The following is an 18484-nucleotide window of genomic DNA, read 5'->3' on the forward strand; positions in this document are numbered from 1 at the left end:
TCGCTGTAGACTACCTCACGCGATACGCTGAAACTGCCGCCCTCCCTGCGGCTACAGCGCGCGATGTGGCCTCCTTCCTGCTCCACCGATTCATGCTGCGTCACGGTCCACCCCAGGAGCTGCTCAGTGATCGAGGCCGTGTCTTCTTGTCGGAAGTCGTCGAAGCCATTCTCAAAGAGTGCAACGTTGTTCACCGCAAAACTACTGCTTACCATCCGCAAACGAATGGCCTCACCGAACGCTTTAACCGCACGCTCGGCGACGATACTCAACAGCAACAGTCGAGGCGGGGCCGACTCTCAGCGCGAGTTGCGTTTTTTTCTAAAAGAGCCGAAGAGGGCGACCCACTAGGAGGTGTTCGAGAGGACGACCCATTACCAAGTTCGATCGCTTCGCTACAATATATATATATATATATATATATATATATATATATATATATATATATATATATATATATATATATATATATATATATATATATATATATATATATATGGAGAGTGAGAGAGAAATGTGGAAGAGCAAGTCGGGCCCCCGCCCCCTCCGGTAAAATGAAAACTCTCCGCCTATGAAAAGCACAGTAAAGCTTGTTTCACCAAACACTGATGGAAAATATGCGACAGACAGTATGATCACCGTTACTTGATGCCAAACAGCCCGTAATCCGTTCAGAAACAAAAGCTGACAACGCAACACAAAACGCAAATGACCGCCGGCCGTCGCCTAGTTCTGCCAGGTTCTGGTGCCGATCGAGCCGCCGTGAACTGGTGCGCTGGTGCCCTGGCCAGCCCTGGCCCCTGGCGGCTGGCGCGAACTAGTGGAGGAAGATGGGAAAAGGGGAGGAAGGAACAAGTGTTCTGAAACAAGCCTCACCCTTCACTTGACCGAGCTTAGCACAGCGTCACCATTCAACAGAAAAGACACAATGGTTTTCACAAAATGATCCCACCTATTGCTCAATATTTAGTGAACATTCCTGCCAATAGGTGTATCTGCCATTGACATTGAGTCAAGGTGGAGCCGTGGTAGCCGTGGAGCGCCGAGTGAAAAGATGTTCTTGAATGCAGGGCTAAACATGCGCGCTTCGACAACACCCGCTTCGAGCCTCCGGCTGGGTCAACTGGGTAGCATCAGTAGCATGCTTGCCTGGCTTGCCTGCGTTTGCTTCTATTGTTGTTCGCTGTTGCGCGGCCTTAGCCGCCTTGGCTTGAAAAGAATATACTTACCAAACTGCTGATAGAAACCCGAGTTGCGGAGCGAAACCACTTGTTTTGAGGGCTTTGTTTTCTGCGTCTCTTCTTTCACTAAAGCGACAGTCACCGCTCTTCAGACATGCCGTTTTGGCGTCTTTGCGCTCGTGGACAAAACATTTGAAGAATCATTTAGATAGTCGTTGCGCGCGCACTTTCCCCCAGTATGTCTAAAAATGTCTCAAAGTAGACGTTGTGGACTTCTTTGGCAGAATACACTCTGGCTATGTCGTAGCTGTTTAAACGGTAATAAACAGTACGCAGGCATACTTGAGAGGCAAGTGCTTTATTTTGCAAAAATGTCTATTCTTGATCTTCTCGTAAACCAAGACGTCTATAGCCGTCCGTAGCCGTTTCGAGACGTCTTTTAGAGGTTTTGTGTTACATGGGAGATAACCCAGAACGGATAACAAACGCAGCTGATTGGGCAGAATTTATTCGAAACGTTCATGAGAAGACTACTCGAAAAATAACCACTACGACGGACGTACCAGCCATAGACCCTTATTTACTAAGGTTGTGGGAAGCTAGACGCAGTTTAGCCAAGCGATGGAAGAGGCAACGACATAACAGGAAACTCAAGATGCGAATTGCAGAGCAAAGCCAATGAATATGCTCGAACTCTCGACAACAATAACTGGCTTCAATTCTGTGCGTCCCTCAAAGGTACTTTGCACACAAAGAAAACATGGGCAATATTACGCAGCATGTTAGATCCTACTAATACCCGAACAGTCACGAACACAGTTCTCCGCCAAATAGAGAACGAATTCGAGGGAGCTGACGGAACACTGATCACACAGCTAAAGGAAATTTATTTAGGCTCCGCGGAGGAACGAGTAGAAGAACGGGCATATCTCAAATACGAACGGCCCAGCCAACCCAGAACTCGACAGCCCCATAACGGTAGCCGAAGTGCACGCAGCTGCGCAATCTTTTAAAAAGAACACGGCGCCTGGCAGAGATCAAATCACGAATGTCATGATTCGCAACTTGAGCAGCGAAACTCTGTCTCAACTTACAGAATTTTTCAACGATAACATATGGGCCCATGGAGAGGTACCACGCGAGTGGAAAGAAGCGGAAATAATTTTAATACCAAAACCGGGAAAACCCAAGAATCTACAGATCCTGAGACCCATCTCTCTGACATCGTGCATGGTAAACTATTTGAAAAAGTTATTCAAACACGATTGGGTTCTTACATTGAGACACACCGACTCTTTCCCAACTCCATGTTTGGCTTTAGACAGCACGTGGCAGCACAGGACGTCTTCCTGCTACTCAAAGAAAAAGCGCTCAATCCACCTATCGGGAGCACAGACAGGTTTATCGTAGCCTTAGACCTCAAAAAAGCTTTCGACTCCATATCCCACGAAACAATACTTGAGGAGCTACGTAACATTGGATGCGGGGGGAAAACGTACAACTACATCACCTCTTTTCTAACGAACCGCATGGCTACAATCGGCATCAGCTCGACTCGATCTACATTAACGCCAATACCTAACCGTGGCACACCACAAGGCTCGATTTTATCCCCTCTACTTTTCAATGTAGGGATGCGCAAGCTTGCCTTCTCGTTAGAGGAAGATCACGAGCTAGGTAAAGCAATATACGCGGATGATATAACGTTATGGGCTTACAAAGGCTCCATTGGCGAAAAACAAGATATCCTGCAGAGAGCAATTGACAAGGTCGAATGGTTCGCCATAAATGTTGGCATGCGTTGCGCACCAGAAAAATCAGAATTTATCAGATTAAAAGCCAAATATTCTAGAAACGCGGAACGCCCCCATATAGACCTCAAAATTCATGGCGAACCCATCAGAGAAGTTCAAAAGCTAAGAATCCTCGGCCTGTGGGTGCAAAACAACGGCAGAGTAGATCGCACACTCCGAAAACGATCGCAACACTCCGAAAAACGACGACAAACGTAGCTCGCATGATACATAGGGTCACGCGAAAACGACAAGGCTTCAGGGAAGAGGAAACGTTGCGCCTTGTACAAGCTTTTGTAATAAGTAGAATAACATACAGTCTACCCTTTCAAAAACTAACCAATACCGAAACAACTAAAATTGACGCAATGATACGAACAGCGTACAAAGTTGCGCGATTGGACTGCCCACCAATGCCAGCACCGAAAAAGTTGAGGCGCTAGGACTTTATAAGCTACGAAGAACTCGATCGCGTCCGCTGTACTAATATCGCAAAGGGAAAGATTAAATTCTACAGAACAAGGCAGAGCTTTGCTCAAGCAGGTTGGCTACCCTTTAAGACCTCAGCACGCCGGCGAGGAGACATACTTATTACCGAACATCATCAGGGCCCAAATCATGGCATCCCCCATCCCCAAGAATATGAGCGCGAAGTATCACCCAGGCAGACGGCAAGCCAGGGCTCGAACACTACAGTAGCATTATGGGGATAACACAACAGTCTTTTACACTGACGCCTGCAAACTGCACGGCAACCGTTACACCATTGTTGCAACAAGCGGAGCTACAACCGTGGCGGCTTCTATAAAAACTACAACAGTCAGTACGGCCGAAACGGCGGCGGTTGCTATGGCTATCAGATGTGCAGAACAAAAGGGAGATTCGGCCCTTGTGATTACCGACTCTCAATCGACTTGCCGTATGTTTCAGGCTGGGGCAATACCAAGGACGGCAGTAAGAATCCTAGGTGAACAACTCCTCAATTCACATGCAATACTTTGGTGTCCTGCGCATGCGGGACTTGAGGGCAACGAAAGGGCCGACCGGCTTGCTCGCGAATTAAGCATCCGAGCACCGGTCGCAACCCTCAAGGAACCCTCAACAACTCCACGCGCCATCCTCGAAAATCAAAGAGGAGAACGGCAAAAATACAGTTATCCCCATCCGGATCTTACCGGAGAACAGGCGCGAGATTGGCGTCGAGTGCAAACTAACACTTACCCTCACTTACAAAGACAACACCACAAGTGCAAACTAACACTTACCCTCACTTACAAAGACAACACCACATACACCCCACAATGTACGCGCGCAGCTGTCCGTGGTGTGGAGACGTGGGAATGCCAATCGCGGCCCCCAAACGTCAATTCTCCCCTTTTGGGGTCACAATCTCAATCAAGGCAGTGGGAGAGCTGGCTTGCTAGCAAGGATCGGGAGAGCCAGCTGGCTCTGCTCGACCAAGCCCAGCGAGCCGCAAAGGCCAGTGGAGCCCTGGACTGAGGACCCCACCCACTTGCCCAGAAACGTGCAATAAATGTTTTTTACTACTACTACTACCAGGCAAGAGCATCACCATCATCATCAATATACGGTTAGAGTAGGGTCTCCCTTTCCGGAGGTGCATTGAGGTACGGGGGCGGAGTCACTTTTCTTTTTGTTGTTGTTCGTTTCCGGACGTCACTTCCGTTTTTTCTTTTTTTGCGTGGAGCGGCTGTATGTTTTCTGAAGTCATTATTTTTGTTTTTGTTTTTTTGCGCGGGTAGGAGGGACAACACTGCAGAGCATGGACCCGACTAACCCGACAGCGCCGACAGGCTGGCACGATGTTCTCTGCGGACACGGGCACATTTGATCGCTGCATCAAGGTCGGCTGCATCGTTTAATCGTTTAATCGCGATTTGGCTAACCTCAGAGCCAAACTCGATCCGTGTCGGCCCTGATTGCGATCAAGTGTCCGTACGACACCGGTGTATGACACGGTGTGAAAGCAAGCTTGACGGCTCGAAGAAGTTCGAGCCATCGTGGTGACCGCTGTTATGACGGTGGATACGCAGGTCGTTGAAGGCGCACGTAATATTTCCAAGGTTATTGTCGTGATCGACTTGAACATAAGCCTCCTGTGTTCCCGAAGAATCTGACCGGGAAACTGGACTCCCTTGAGCGCTGGCCAGACGTCAGCTGAGTTCAATGCCGAACTGTCGACCGCATCCTGGATACGTTGGCTGTCGATCGCGATCAAAAGTGTCCGTGCGACACCGGTATTATGGCACGGTGTGAAAGCAAGCTCGACGGCACGCAGAAGTTCGAGCCATCGTGGTGTCGGCTATTATGACAGTGGCAGTGATACCTTTCTCTATGGTGACACAATGATACACGGTTTGTTGCTTTTGTTCCTGCAACATTGCTCGATTTATTGTTCGTGCGCCTGCGACGCGCGAGTAAAGATTGGATACGACATACGGCCAGCCCACGGGCCACCAAGTAGCTGCTTGGTACTGGAACGACGGCCAACGTAATAATCCAGGATGCGGTCGACATTGGACGCGTCCTCATTAAAGTATTAACATATTTAGCGCGCATTAACTATACTCCACTCACCCAGCCAACTCGTTCAGCAGTTTTAATTCCAGAGTTCGTTACTGAACTCAGCCGACGTCTGGCCAGCGCTCAAGCGAGTCCAGTTTCCAGGTCAGATTCTTCGGGAACACAGGAGGCTTATGTTCAAGTCAATCTACGTGCGCCTTCAACGACCTGCGTATCCACCGTCATAACAGCGGTCACCACGATGGCTCGAACTTCTGCGAGCCGTCAAGCTTGCTTTCATACCGTGTCATATACCGGTGTCGTACGAACACTTTTGATCGCGATCAGGCCGGCACGGATCGAGTTTGGCTCTGAGGTTAGCCAAATCGCGATTAAAGGTCTTTGCACAGCGTTTGTTTGTTTGCCCTAAGGAAACCGGCTCATACCAACGAGGGGGATTGGCCACAGCGTTGTTCCTACCCGCGCAAAAAGAAAAAAAGACTTTTGAAAACATGCAGCCGCTCCTGGCCGCTCTACGCGAAAAAGAAGAAAAAAAAAAAGAAACGGAAGTGACGTCAGGAAACGAACAACAACAAAAAGAAAAGTGACTCCGCCCCCGTACCTCAGTGCACCTCCGAAAAGGGAGACCCGTTAGAGTATTGGTGGCAGAAAATGAGAGAGAAGGGGCAAAAATAAATATTGGGAAAAAATAAGGACAGTCTGCCGTAAAGGGCAGATAACTGGGCTGCGAACTTACGTTTTTTTTCCTGTAGTAAGATAGAATTTATCGAAGTAGAGGCATTAGGCCAACATAAAAAAAAAGAAAAAGGAAAGAGATTTTTTTTTGTCGAGCCTGGTGGCACACTTGTCACCGCCCCGTTATAAAGGGGACGCTCATAGCATCCATCCATGGATGGATGCTATGAGCGTCCCCTGTTGTGCACCCGCGCATCCGCCAACACTCAGGGTGGACCCTGAGTGTTGGCGGATGCGTGGGTGCACAACAGTGCGCGCTGTTGCTTCTTCGCAGAACTTTTAAGTTTGGTTGTATTTTTGAATTACTGCAACGCCTCTAATGGTACGAATGATTACACGACACTTCAGCCAACACTTCGAATTCTGTTTACAAAAGAATCAACTGCCCCAGCACTGGTGAACATTTCGACCATCGGTAATCAAATTTTGGATGCGACGCATCTCTTGCTCGGGGGTATGTAACGCGGCGTGGTAATCCGCACGCGCCGTGGTAGTCCGCACTCACACTACGCATGCGCGCCTCTCCTCCTTTCCTCTCTCCGACAGCTGCGCGTTACTCTCTCCACCTCTTTACCAGCACCTGCTTGCGCTTCTCCTGCGTTCTCGCTTTTGCTTTCGCGGCGCATGCGCTACTCTCCGCGCTACTCTCCTCCTCTCTCAGTGCAGCACTTGCTTTGGTTGACTCCGCCATAGAGTTTCCTAAAATGTATTGTAGGAAACTCTATGGACTCCGCTTGACTCCATTGGTGCTTCCGATGAAGCGTGATGGAAGCAACAGTCCCGTCAGTGAGTGGGCTCACGCAAGCACGCGTCAGCATCAGCCCAATTGCGTCCACTCAAGACAAAGCTGCGAAGCGAAGGGCACGCGATGCTGAACGCAAACGCCTGAAGAGAGCGGCGGACCCTGAACTTCGTCAGCGCGAAAGCGGATCCTGAGCTTCGAGCACGTAGAGCAGCGTTGGAACTTGAACGTCGAGCAGCAGAACCTGATCGAGGTTCGGGACCATGACGTTCAATTTAAACGTACGAAGCGAGCGGCGGAACCCGACCTTCGAGAACGGGAAGCCGCGTGTAAACGTCAACAACGAAAGGCTGCTCCCGATGCTGCACGCGACCGCGAGCGCGGCGTCAGCATCAGCCCAATTACGTCCACTCAAGAAAAAGCTGCGAAGCGAAGGGCACGCGACGCTGAACGCAAACGCTTGAAGCGAACGGCGGACCCTGAAGTTGGTCAGCGTGAAGCAGCTTCGCAGCTAACCGTTTCACCTTCGTCTACAACGTTAACAACACCGTTAACAACGATCCGAGGTCGGTAGCATGCCCAACGAACGCCAACGGAACGCGATCGTGCAGGTGCTCCGGCTTCGCATCGCCTTGTCCCCTTTTACGGAAATGAACAATGACCCTTCCTGTCGGTGAACAAATCCTAGAAACGTTACTAAGCAAAATTAAATGCACGAGTTCGACACGTATACGTATAACCAGAGGTATAACTTTAATTATATTGATGTAAGGACGTTTTCGCATGTCCATGAACCTTTCAGAAAAAGCTGCGTTAGTTGTACAACACGTATACGTATAACTAGAGGTATAACTTTAATTATATTGATGTAAGGACGTTTTTGCATGTCCATGAACCTTTCAGAAAAAGCTGCCTTGATCCTTTTCTCACGCACTCGCGTCACGACGAACTACAGTGTAGTTATTGCTGATTTTAGTAAATAAGTGCCCTTTTTCTCATTTTTTCCCCTTATTTTTACAGAGCGCCCACGCAAGCATCTCGACTCAGCGCGAGCAGACGACCGCAGAGTTGCTGCGTCGTTGGGGTAACTAGCAGCGCCAAAGCCTCGGCTAAAAAACCCCTAGCGGCAGAAAGAAGTGTTAAGAGGTCCGTGCTGGCGTTCTGCTCGCTGGGCATGTCAGTTCAGTTCCCTTCTACCGTGTACCGTGTTTACGGTCTTCTAGCCACTGTACTACTACTTTTGCCGTCCGTTGTATCCGTTGTCACGCCAGACGTTGAAATAGTGGAGACTCCAGGGCCCCTTCGTACTCTTTGTGAATGCTTGCGGGTGGTGCGGGTGCGGGGCCTACAACCGCTACAATCGGGTGCAACAGCAGCATGGGCATGGCTTGCGGCCACTTGTGACGGCGGCAACAAAGCGCAGCAGTGTTTCGCGTGTGCGGTTTGCAGTCGAGACCGTTGAGATCGGTCCTGCTGAACATGCGGACGGTGGGATGGCGGCGCCGACTGCTTTGGCATTGCAGGCAGCGTCCAGTAACGCGCAGCTAACGCGCACCTTGGAGCGGCTTCTCGAAGAGGCCCAGCACACCGGCGATCTGAAGTTGAACGGCCGCAAGTTGAAGGAACTACCGTCCTACGCGGCCAAGTACGACCTTCGGGACATAGTGCATGCAGGTGAGGCCGATGCTTCGCTTTGCATGTTGGGCGCAGCCGCCGGATGTGGGATGTCCGGCTTCGCCTGAGCAGTAGCTTGCGGCCACTTGGTCGTGGCACTTGCGGCACTTGGTCGTGGCAGGGGCATTTGAGTCGCCGCACTTCAGCCAACTTCAGCGTCACCGCTTGCGAGCAGCGCTCTAGTCGGAGAAGCGTTGCTGCCGGCCGCACCCGTTACCCCACTTTGATCCTGAGGGAGGGACCGTCATCTCGACCGAGATGCACGCCGTGTCGGTACTCGCGCGTGATGACGCTCGATTCACTGACCCCTTGCGTCAGAGGCAGGCCGAGGAGTGAACAAGAACAGTGCAGCGTTTTCAGCGGCGTGGGCTTCCTGCGCTGGCGTTGGTTGGATGGATGCTATGAGCGTCCTCTGCTTGTTTTGCTGTAGAGATGGGGCTCACCAAGCTGCCTTTAACAGCATTCATGCCATCTTACCCAACCGCAAATGTACTTCGTTCTCTTAGTACTGTGGAGTTAAATGACCTGAATGTGAGCCGCAAAGATGAATGTGTAATTTGGCCTAATGCTCTTGCCTACATGAATTTTTTTCTTAAAAAAAAAACAAAAAAAAATCATAATGGAGCTTTGCATTAGTGGGGCCAATCCTCAAGGAAGAGCGGAGCTGGCCGACCTGCCTCGTTTCACTTTATTTTTTATCTTTCTTGCTCTCTTTCTTTCTATTTTGCTCCTGTTTATTTCTATTTCGCTCTTCCTCTCTCTTTTTTGTCTGTTTCTATACCTTTCTCTCTTTAGCATAACTGGGCGTGTTGGTATAGGTTCATAATGAAAAAAGCGCAGATTGCACGGAGACTCGGAAAGAACACAGGATGGAGTGCTTACTAGCAACTGAAATTTTTGTATGATGTAGGGACTAACAAGGCACACAAGGAAAGAGGAACACAGCGCATCGTCCTTCTTTTCTTGTGTGCTGTCTTAGTCGCACCTCCCTACATCATGAATCAAAACCAACTCGCCCAACTTCTTGTTACACTGAAACTTGGTTTTATTTGGTAAAGAACGTTCTTAATACGCGTCAGATTAATGCACGTCACCACGAACCATTGCTGTTATCTAAAAACAGTATGAATCAACAAAATACAGCAAGAATGAACGATCCCGTACAACAGCAATCCAAGGAAGCAAATTCAGAATCTGAGAGCAGTACAGATGCCTGGCTGACACACCTATCTCCTCCCTCCCTAATGTGAAAGGCTTGAGTTATTTTCCTTGTCTGTTGTTCACTTCTTGTGCTTGTCAGTGATTACTGTGTTACAAAGCTTTGGCTGGCACATACACTCCTTGCAGTGCATAGCCAATTGTGAGTATGAGGCCCCTTTTAGTGAAGGCGCACGTTTAGGCAACGGCCCGTCTTGCCGATGCATTCCTTTCTGCATGTGAAAGGAGTACTGTACACGACAACCTTTATGCACTGAGTGAACCTTCTGCCATGTTTTATTTCACAGCCCTCTTTTTCTTCTGTGCTTCACTTTACCGGCAACCTTTGCACTTTCGGGCAAATCTTTGCCAATTTGTTTCATGCTGAAAACACAACCCTTACCCCATACCTTGGCGCAACTTTTTTCAATAGATGTGACACGTTATGCACGTAAGGGACAACTGCTATCCGTTCGGTCCCGCCCTCAGCCTGTTCATCCCTGCCTCTTCTGTTGCCTTTTTTATTTCTCGGTGATTCTTTTCACAAGCCAAGAGGACACACTCGCCTGGATAACCGGCTCCTCCTAAGCATTCTATCTGGCCGAAAACACTGTCTTTCATCAAATGTGCACACAATTTTGTGAGGGCTGCTTTTATGCAAAAAGTTGCAATCTCGTTCTTTACTGTCTTTGAATGGGCCGATTGATAGCTTAGCAAAGGTTTTGCTGACATGGGGTGATGCATCCAACATGCGTAAAAGGGAAAGAACTTAAGTACTAGGTCCAGAAACTACATTTTTCATTTCTTTGGCAATTCAAAGGTATACTCAAGGCCGCATCTGTTTTTCTTAAGGTATGTTGCCACCCTTGAAAACGGTGTTTTTCTTTAAAAAAAGAAAGCAAACTTCACTTTTTGATATTCTAAGAATCTACAGACATTCAGAATTCAGTGATTCCACTGCTGTGCCAAAGTGCACCAAATTAGATTTACTGCGCCATCTTGACAAAACCGACGTAAATTGCACCAAACTGCACCAGAGTCTCAAGTATGATGGTGTCTATCACTGGCAATAGGATCACCGGTGCCTCTAGACACGTGGAGCTTGACCTTCAGGCCACCAAAGTCACAGTCACGGACCAAGGATTAATCTACAGACGAAACAGTGCTCCCGCACGAGGTTTATAGATACTAGACTGCATGCAGCCATACAACACATGCGACGTTTACAGAGACGTTGCTTGCATGTGCGTGCCGATTAAGCCACGACCCCAAGCATGGTGTTGACTTGGCTTAATGTTGGGTAGGTCCCGAGGGTTCTCAGGCACCCCACCAATATTGACGAGGCATGTGAGACCACCCTTGCTAGAATGTATAAAGTTGTGTGTCTGCAAAATGTACGGGCTGCCGATGTTTTGTCCATGTAAAAAAGCATGCACTGTTTCCTCGCATTACTCGGTTTGGAGGGCTTCCTGTCCAATGTGTCTGGCGCTACTGGGATTGGCGATGAGATTACCTGCGAGGGCACGATCGGAAAGCAATTGGGGCCCCTGCACGTGTGTCCTCTCATCGGTATCGTCCTGCGCAAGTCTCTGTCACAACAGACCATAGAGACTGTTCAGAAAAGCTACCTTTGTCCCGGATGTCATGATTACTGTAACATAGTGGTTTCACCAATAATACTACATACGTTATAACTGCCTACACTTTGTGCTCTTTTGCGTCACCAACACTTTAGGCTCTTTTGCGTCAGATACTGCCGAGCACCGTGGCAGAGATTGGGGATCGCTTGTTTCAGGTCTGCGTCATTAAGCCGTGAATCCGAGTCTGAGTGAGTAATATTTTGGTGAGTCTGAGTCCGAGTGAGCCCTAAGGGCAAGATATATTTCATGAGTGAGTCTGAGTGAGCTCCACATTTTTTGCCGACCTATAGTCAGGGCTATGATGAGTTCCATGTCATTGTGCTCAGCTGAAATAAAATGGTTCCTTGTAATACATATTTACGCTGGCGAATGTTATTTTGATCACTCGCATTGTTGGATCTGCTATTAACCTTGCTCGCTATGAGTCCAAACAAGCATTTGGGTGTTTTTTTAGTTTTTATGAAGGTAATAAAATTAAGTGCTGTTTCTTGGGTGAGTTCGAATGACATACTTAGGTGGGTTTTGTTCTTCAGTGAAGCACAGTTACAGATAGCTCCCATTTGTGTAACCGTGTGCCCTACTCTGTCACTGTCTTAAAGGTGCAGCATGCATAAGTCAATAAAATTGAGTTGACTAGAAACAATCTTCCAGGAAACGGCTGCTAATCTTTGAGCAACACATTATTAAAAGAGTTGTCACACTTTGCTCTGTTCTGATAGCAAGGCATCTTGACCCTGGACATTGCTAGACAACAAACTTCTAATCACGTGTTCAGTTATGCACCTTCCTGGCAGAGCTTATTTATCTCTAGCCCGGTTTCACAGACTCGTCCATTTTGGCTTCTTCGTCTGCAAAATGAAAGTAGCTTTGCAATGACACTGGTGCACAGAGTACCAATGAAACTGATTACTGCGAAAGACAGCGTTAATCTGTTGCAGTTACAGACAAAAGTTACATCACAGTAACTATGACATTGATTGTCTTAGCCATGTTCTGCTTGTACCATTTGCAGTCCTCGATGCCCTTTCAGATCATGTTCTTTATGCAGACTTGTCCAAAAACCGTCTGAGTGAGCTTCCCACCGAGCTGTGTGGCCTGGTGCTGCTTGAGCGTCTGGACTGCCACAGCAATGTGCTGCGTGTTGTGCCAGCCTGCGTGGCTGCGTTGCAGGCCCTGACATACCTCGACCTCAGGTCAGTAGTGCCTCTGTGCTGTAGTCACAGTTAGATTTCAGATGGTAGGACACTGACTAGAGTGCATTAATGGTTAGCTGAACAGCATTGGCTAAAGTTGTAACAAACATGCGCTGTACACTAAGTGTGATACGAACAAGTTGTTGATAGAATATATGGGTTGGGCATGAAGGCGGTTCCACCAAAACATGAGGCTGCTTGCAGGTTTTCCACTCATAATACAAACACTTGAAAAAAACACACACACTATAGCAAAGCACTCAAATGCAAAGATAAAGCGAGACCTAGTGAAGACGTTCACTTATGACTTAGTCTTGTCTTCTTTTGTCCTTATGGCTGCTTCTGATAAGTCCAAAAGTTCGGGCCATTGAAGTGTCGGGTGACTTGATCAAGGCGAGGTGCTTTGAGATCTTCGATGCTAGGAAACTGGAGCCTTGATGATGTGAAAGGCAGATGACATTAACGGTTGCGCGAAGCCCTTAGCTCCAACTTGTGGACTGAATCTCGAACACTTAGGCCCAGTCACCCAACTGCGTTGAACGCCGAACCCCATCTGCCCTTTTTCTTTTTCTTCTAACTCGCGGCTTGCCGTGCTGGTGTGTTCTTGCGTGTGCACCAGCATCCTGTTCATCATCTTCTAGCAGATTACACTAAGGAAGCATTTTTGGTAACGTTACAGGGCTTGTAATTAATTGCTTAACTTTCTTAATTAGAGCCTTTAACTAGCATCTACACAGACATTGCTTCTGTCTGGCAGAAATGACAAAAAGCAGTTGCAACCACGTTGCGTCTCAAATTTCTCAGGGTGCCATGCCCAGTCACAGGTTGCATGCAATCCCAAGGTTGTACCAAAGAGCAACACACTTCCTATCATCACTTCCTCTGAGCTGTGATGGCAGCTTTTTTTTTTCAGTTTCTTTATACAAATTTTGTGCACATTTTCTTAAAGCATCCACTCGTATATTTCAGAAAAAAAATCCGTCTTGCACAGAGGCTGCTTCATAGTTGTACTATTGCTTAAAGCCCAAATTTTATGCAGTTGGTCTTTAAATCACTTTCATGACTTTGTTGCAAACTGAGATGAAAAGGACTGCACGCTTTAGTTCTGGTCGTATTGAGAGTGCTCACTATAAGTTCACTTTGCTAGAATATTATAGCCGCAGCCTGTTGCGTGCACAGTGCTCACGGATTGAAACGCAGCACCAATACTTTTAGTGTAACGGCTGGTGTTTGCAGTTGCTGAAGATAACCATGTCATGTCACGATGAATCTGGCCACTTGAAGTAATGTTGCCTCTGATGTGAGTGAGTTGAAATTATGCTGATGTTGACGAGAACTCAGGATGGTTGAAACGAAAGTATGTCCGTTACTTAGCTTTAACTTGTTGCTTTTCAGTCTTTGAGCATGTATATATAGGTTCCATCAGATACATGTGCACCAGTCTGAACCAGTTAACTGAGAGGCACGAGAAATTCAGAAATTGTGCTGATGCAGGCACAATGTGACACTAGAAAGAAATGGCGAGATGCCAACACAGTGCAGGCCTCCATAAACACACACATATGGTTGCTTTCTAATGCCTGTAAACACTGCCTACGTTGAGTAGAGGCAGCAGATGCGTATGAGTGTGGTTCATACAGCAGTTTCACCATGTACTGCTTGGCCTCAGCACGTCAGCATGAAGTTAGCTTTGCCAGCTGAGAGAGTGCTGAGAAATTGTAAGCTAGCCTCACACATTTCCTGCAGCTTTTGGATCGAATGGCGTGGTTCAGAGGGTGCCATTGTTGCAATGTTGAATGCGAATGGCAGGGTTCAGCACCTCATCATAACTGGTTCTGGTGGTGCACGTGAATCGGATGGACCTGTCATGTGTTTTTTTATATCTATGATATTGCTGGCATATTTGCACCAGTGTGCTGTGGAGATGCTCCAGAGTGTAAAGCTAACCAAAATTTTGATTTTTCTTTTTGGTAGCTGCAGTTAGCAGTGATTAGCAGTGATTTCAATAAGGTTCAGGGGAAGATGGAAGGTTGAAGCGCCGAGAAATCCTTGAACACGGACGGGGTGCCACTGTAGCCAATGTTTTGACAAGTGGTCTCGTCTTGCCTTGAAGGCGTGTCAAAACATTGGCTGGAGTGTGTTCAAAGATTTTTTGTAGCAGTGATTTGAATATTTTAAGATCGATCATACTGCTCTGCCATGTTATACGAAGTACAAATATGTGCCGATCATGATCCGGTCAAATCCAGCAGTATTAGCATGGTGGACATTTTCAGAAAGTCACATGCACCCATAGCGATTGGAGATTCACCCATAGGTTGGGGAGAGTTAGGGATACGAGTGGAGAGTACCTCAGTAACCTGCGATTCGCTGATGACATTGCCTTGATGAGTAACTCAGGGGACGAATTTCAACTCCTGATTACTGAACTGGACTAGGAAAGCAGAACGGTGGGTCTGAAAATTAATATGCAGAAAACTAAAGTAATGTGAAACAGTCTCGGAAAAGAACAGCACTTTGCGATACATAGCGAGGCACTGGAATTTGTAAAGGAATACGTCTGCATAGTAGAGGTAGCAACCGCGGAGCCGAACCATGAGACTGAAGTAACTAGAAGAATAAGGATGGGATGGGGCTCATTCGGCAATCATTATCAAATCATGAATGGTAGTCTACCACTATCCTTCAAGAGGAAGGTATATAACAGCTGCATCTTACCGGTACTGACCTATGGAGCAGAAACCTTGAGGCTTACAGAGAGGGTTCAACTTAGACTGAGGACGATGCAGTGAGCACTGGAAAGCAAAATGATAGGTGTAACCTTAAGGGACAAGAGAGCAGAGTGGGTCAGGGAACAAACGGTTGTTAAAGGGGTCATGAACCACTTTTCCAAGTAATGCTCTAATGACCTCAGTATCGGAGTTTACTGCCTCCCGAATCGATTGCCGCAAAAATTTCTCGAATCCGTCAAGAATGAGCGGAGTTACGGGGGTTTGGTGCACGCTCTCAGCGCTTTCTCTCTTTTCTCGTGCCGACGAGCGCACTGGAAGCTAGACAGGGAGGGATGGCATGGGGGAACGAAGTTACGTCAGCGTGCGTCATGAAATGCGATCGCTCTCCCGCTGTGATTCGCGTGCGCGAGTGCGGTTACCGTGTAAATTTAGCAGACTGAGGAGTGCGGCGCGGGCAAGTGGCGGCACCCCGTGACAAGAAGCGCATCTCATTTGGCTATCGGCCCATAAGCATGCTATATCTCTTGCGACGTAAACTGGCAGATCCGCAACGTCAACGTGCAGACGCCCCGCCCACCGACAAGAGTGAGAACCGGCCTCTGTTTGAAAAGGGGGTGCCTGAGGAAACGGCAACTTCGCGCTCCGCTTGTGGCCTTTACGCGACGCGCATGACTGTAATATTTTGCAGAGCAGTTCATAGCTGTGTCGGCTTTCCACAGGATGTGTTTTTTCAACAAGCCCAAGGGTTGCTTCATGACCCCTTTAGGACATCTTACACCTGGCGACAACTTTCTGTGGCAGCACAACCAAAGCTATGTGGGCGGAGCTTCTGCACATGTGTTACTATGCCAAGTACCGTATTTACTCGCATAATGATCGCACTTTTTAAAAAAAAAAATTGACGCAAATTTCGGGGTGCGATCATTACGCGGGGTAAATTTTCCGCGAAATATTTTGAGCACCGAAAACGCAAACAAGTCGCGTATCGGAATTCTTACGATAGCTATCTTCAACATAACCAAAAATAAAAGTAGAGTAAGGCTTACCTTTGTAATAAACGCACACATTACGCAGGAACTACATGCATTGCATAATGCCCTATTTTTTTCATTCACTGACCCCCTAACTTTCATTCAGAGTTTGAAGCGTCACTGGCGTCAGTGTCGTCGCTGCTCGATTCCCTGTCGGAACCGGCAGTGTCATCACAGTCCCACAGAAGGTTACCTTCCGTTCCGTCTAGCGCGTTAGATATGCCTGTCTTCTTGAAGCTGTTGGCGACAGTTTTGCTCTTGCCAGTTTTGGTTTCGCGGAAAGCCCGGCGCGTGCTGTTGGTAGCTATGAGCTTCTCACGCTGATTTTTCCAATACCTAATTCTGATTTTGTCGACGCCGAAATGCCTGCCGGCAGCGCGGTTGCCGTGCTCGAGCGCGTAACCGCCTTCAGCTTAAACGCGGCAGTAAAACTCGCGTATCGCCCCATCGTGAACCGGTACTCAAACAAGCCCACGAGGCGCATCTCGACAACGTTTCCTCTTGCTGTCATGAAACGTTTAAGAAAAGCCGCAGCGCCTCACATCGCTGCTTCGCAAGGAGAAGGGCTACCTCACACGACGACGATGTTGACATTGCAGCAAGCTACCACAAATGCAGCAAGCTACCACCGAAATATCAAAACGAACCGTCGATCAAAATTAACGACAAAATACGGCCGCTGCCTCGCTCTCCACGTGAGATGGGGCTGTAAAGAAGGTAGTCCATAACTTGCTTTCCTTGAAGTACGCGCCGATTGGAAGCATCAAGAGCAAATTGCAACCGAAGCAAAAGCGAGGATCAGGGATGCTGCCATGTTGCCGGAAATCGTCACACTCACTTCCGGGCGACAAGCGATTTTTTCTGGTTTCCCAAAAACCTGCGACGCGACAAGCGGCGGCGATGGATGACCCTCCGCGACAGCAAATCCTGTCGCTCGTCTCCGTCGCTCGAAAATCGCGTGCATGCGGTGGGGCCGGTTGGGCCTTAACACTGCGAGATATCAAAACCACGTGATCAAAACAAACATGGCGGCTGGCGGAGCTAAGCGAACGCGTTTTTTCTCGTAACTCATGGAGGTCGTGAGTGTGTCATGCGCGTCAGAACAGTTTCTTCCGGCGAAATACTGAATTATTTCGTTTAAATCGGTAAATTTGCGGCAACAGCATAGCCATGTTTAAAGGACAGAAACAGAGATGGGCGCGTTCAGCTGCCACAGACGTAGAAACACATGGCGGGCATGTGGTGAAAACTACGGCATTTGTCTTTACTGCTATCCTAAGATGGCACGCTTCCGCCAACGGTGGGCAAAAATTAGGAATCTGTTTGGTGCGTGCAGTTCACTTGGTGAGTCTTGAAGAGTTATTTACGTAACGTTCGACAGATGGTAAACATGATGATCATCAGCTAGACTTGGCACACGACATATTGCTGCGGCAAGTTCGGGGTGCGATCATTACGCGGGGGAAAAAAACGAATTTTGACGACAAAATTTAGGGGTGCGATCATTACGCGAGTGCGATCATTATGCGAGTAAATACGGTAGTCAATTTGCAGGTGATTGTTTACAGGCGCAGGAAAACGTGAAATCAACACCAGAAAGCCAGAAAACTAGAAATAGCAAAAAAGAAAAAATCCTTCGTGGGATAAGCTTTCTTACTTACAATGCAAAAAGTGTTGAAAATAGTGCCCATTTCTTCTCTTTTTATGTTTTCTTTTATGCTACGCAGTTTAGAAAAGTTAGCATTCCTGGACTACTTGCAGTAGCATAATAAAAAAGTGCGCACTTCAGTTCTGTAGCCTTGGCTGTGCTGCCACAGAAAGTTGTCGCGAGGTATAGTCGAAATCAAGAAGAAGAAATGGACATGGGCAGGGCGTGTAGCGCGTAGGCAAGATAACCACTGGTCGTTAAGAGTTACTGACAATTCCAAAAGAAAGCAAGCGCTCGAGGGGGAGACCGAAAGTTAGGTGGGCAGATGAGATTAAAAAGTTTGCGGGTATAACGTGGCAGCAGCAAGCACAGGA

At 47.9% G+C, this 18484-nt stretch overlaps 1 protein-coding gene across 3 annotated transcripts in view; it reads left to right on the forward strand.

The window, feature by feature from the left end:
- Positions 1-8275: 8275 nt before the first annotated feature.
- LOC119386545 (leucine-rich repeat and calponin homology domain-containing protein) overlaps positions 8276-18484 on the forward strand; it is a 189168-nt gene continuing 178959 nt past the window's right edge. Inside the window, exons 1-2 of one of the 3 annotated variants that reach the window (XM_037653821.2) lie at positions 8276-8669; positions 12555-12699. In XM_037653821.2, coding sequence (XP_037509749.1) covers positions 8489-8669; positions 12555-12699 — 326 coding nt within the window. In that variant the 5' untranslated portion in view covers positions 8276-8488. The remainder of the gene's footprint in view (positions 8670-12554; positions 12700-18484) is intronic. The other 2 variants (XM_037653822.2, XM_037653823.2) reach the window with 2 other exon arrangements.

The sequence above is a fragment of the Rhipicephalus sanguineus genome, chromosome 3 (genome assembly GCF_013339695.2).
Source record: "Rhipicephalus sanguineus isolate Rsan-2018 chromosome 3, BIME_Rsan_1.4, whole genome shotgun sequence".
Taxonomy (NCBI): Eukaryota; Metazoa; Arthropoda; class Arachnida; order Ixodida; family Ixodidae; genus Rhipicephalus; species Rhipicephalus sanguineus.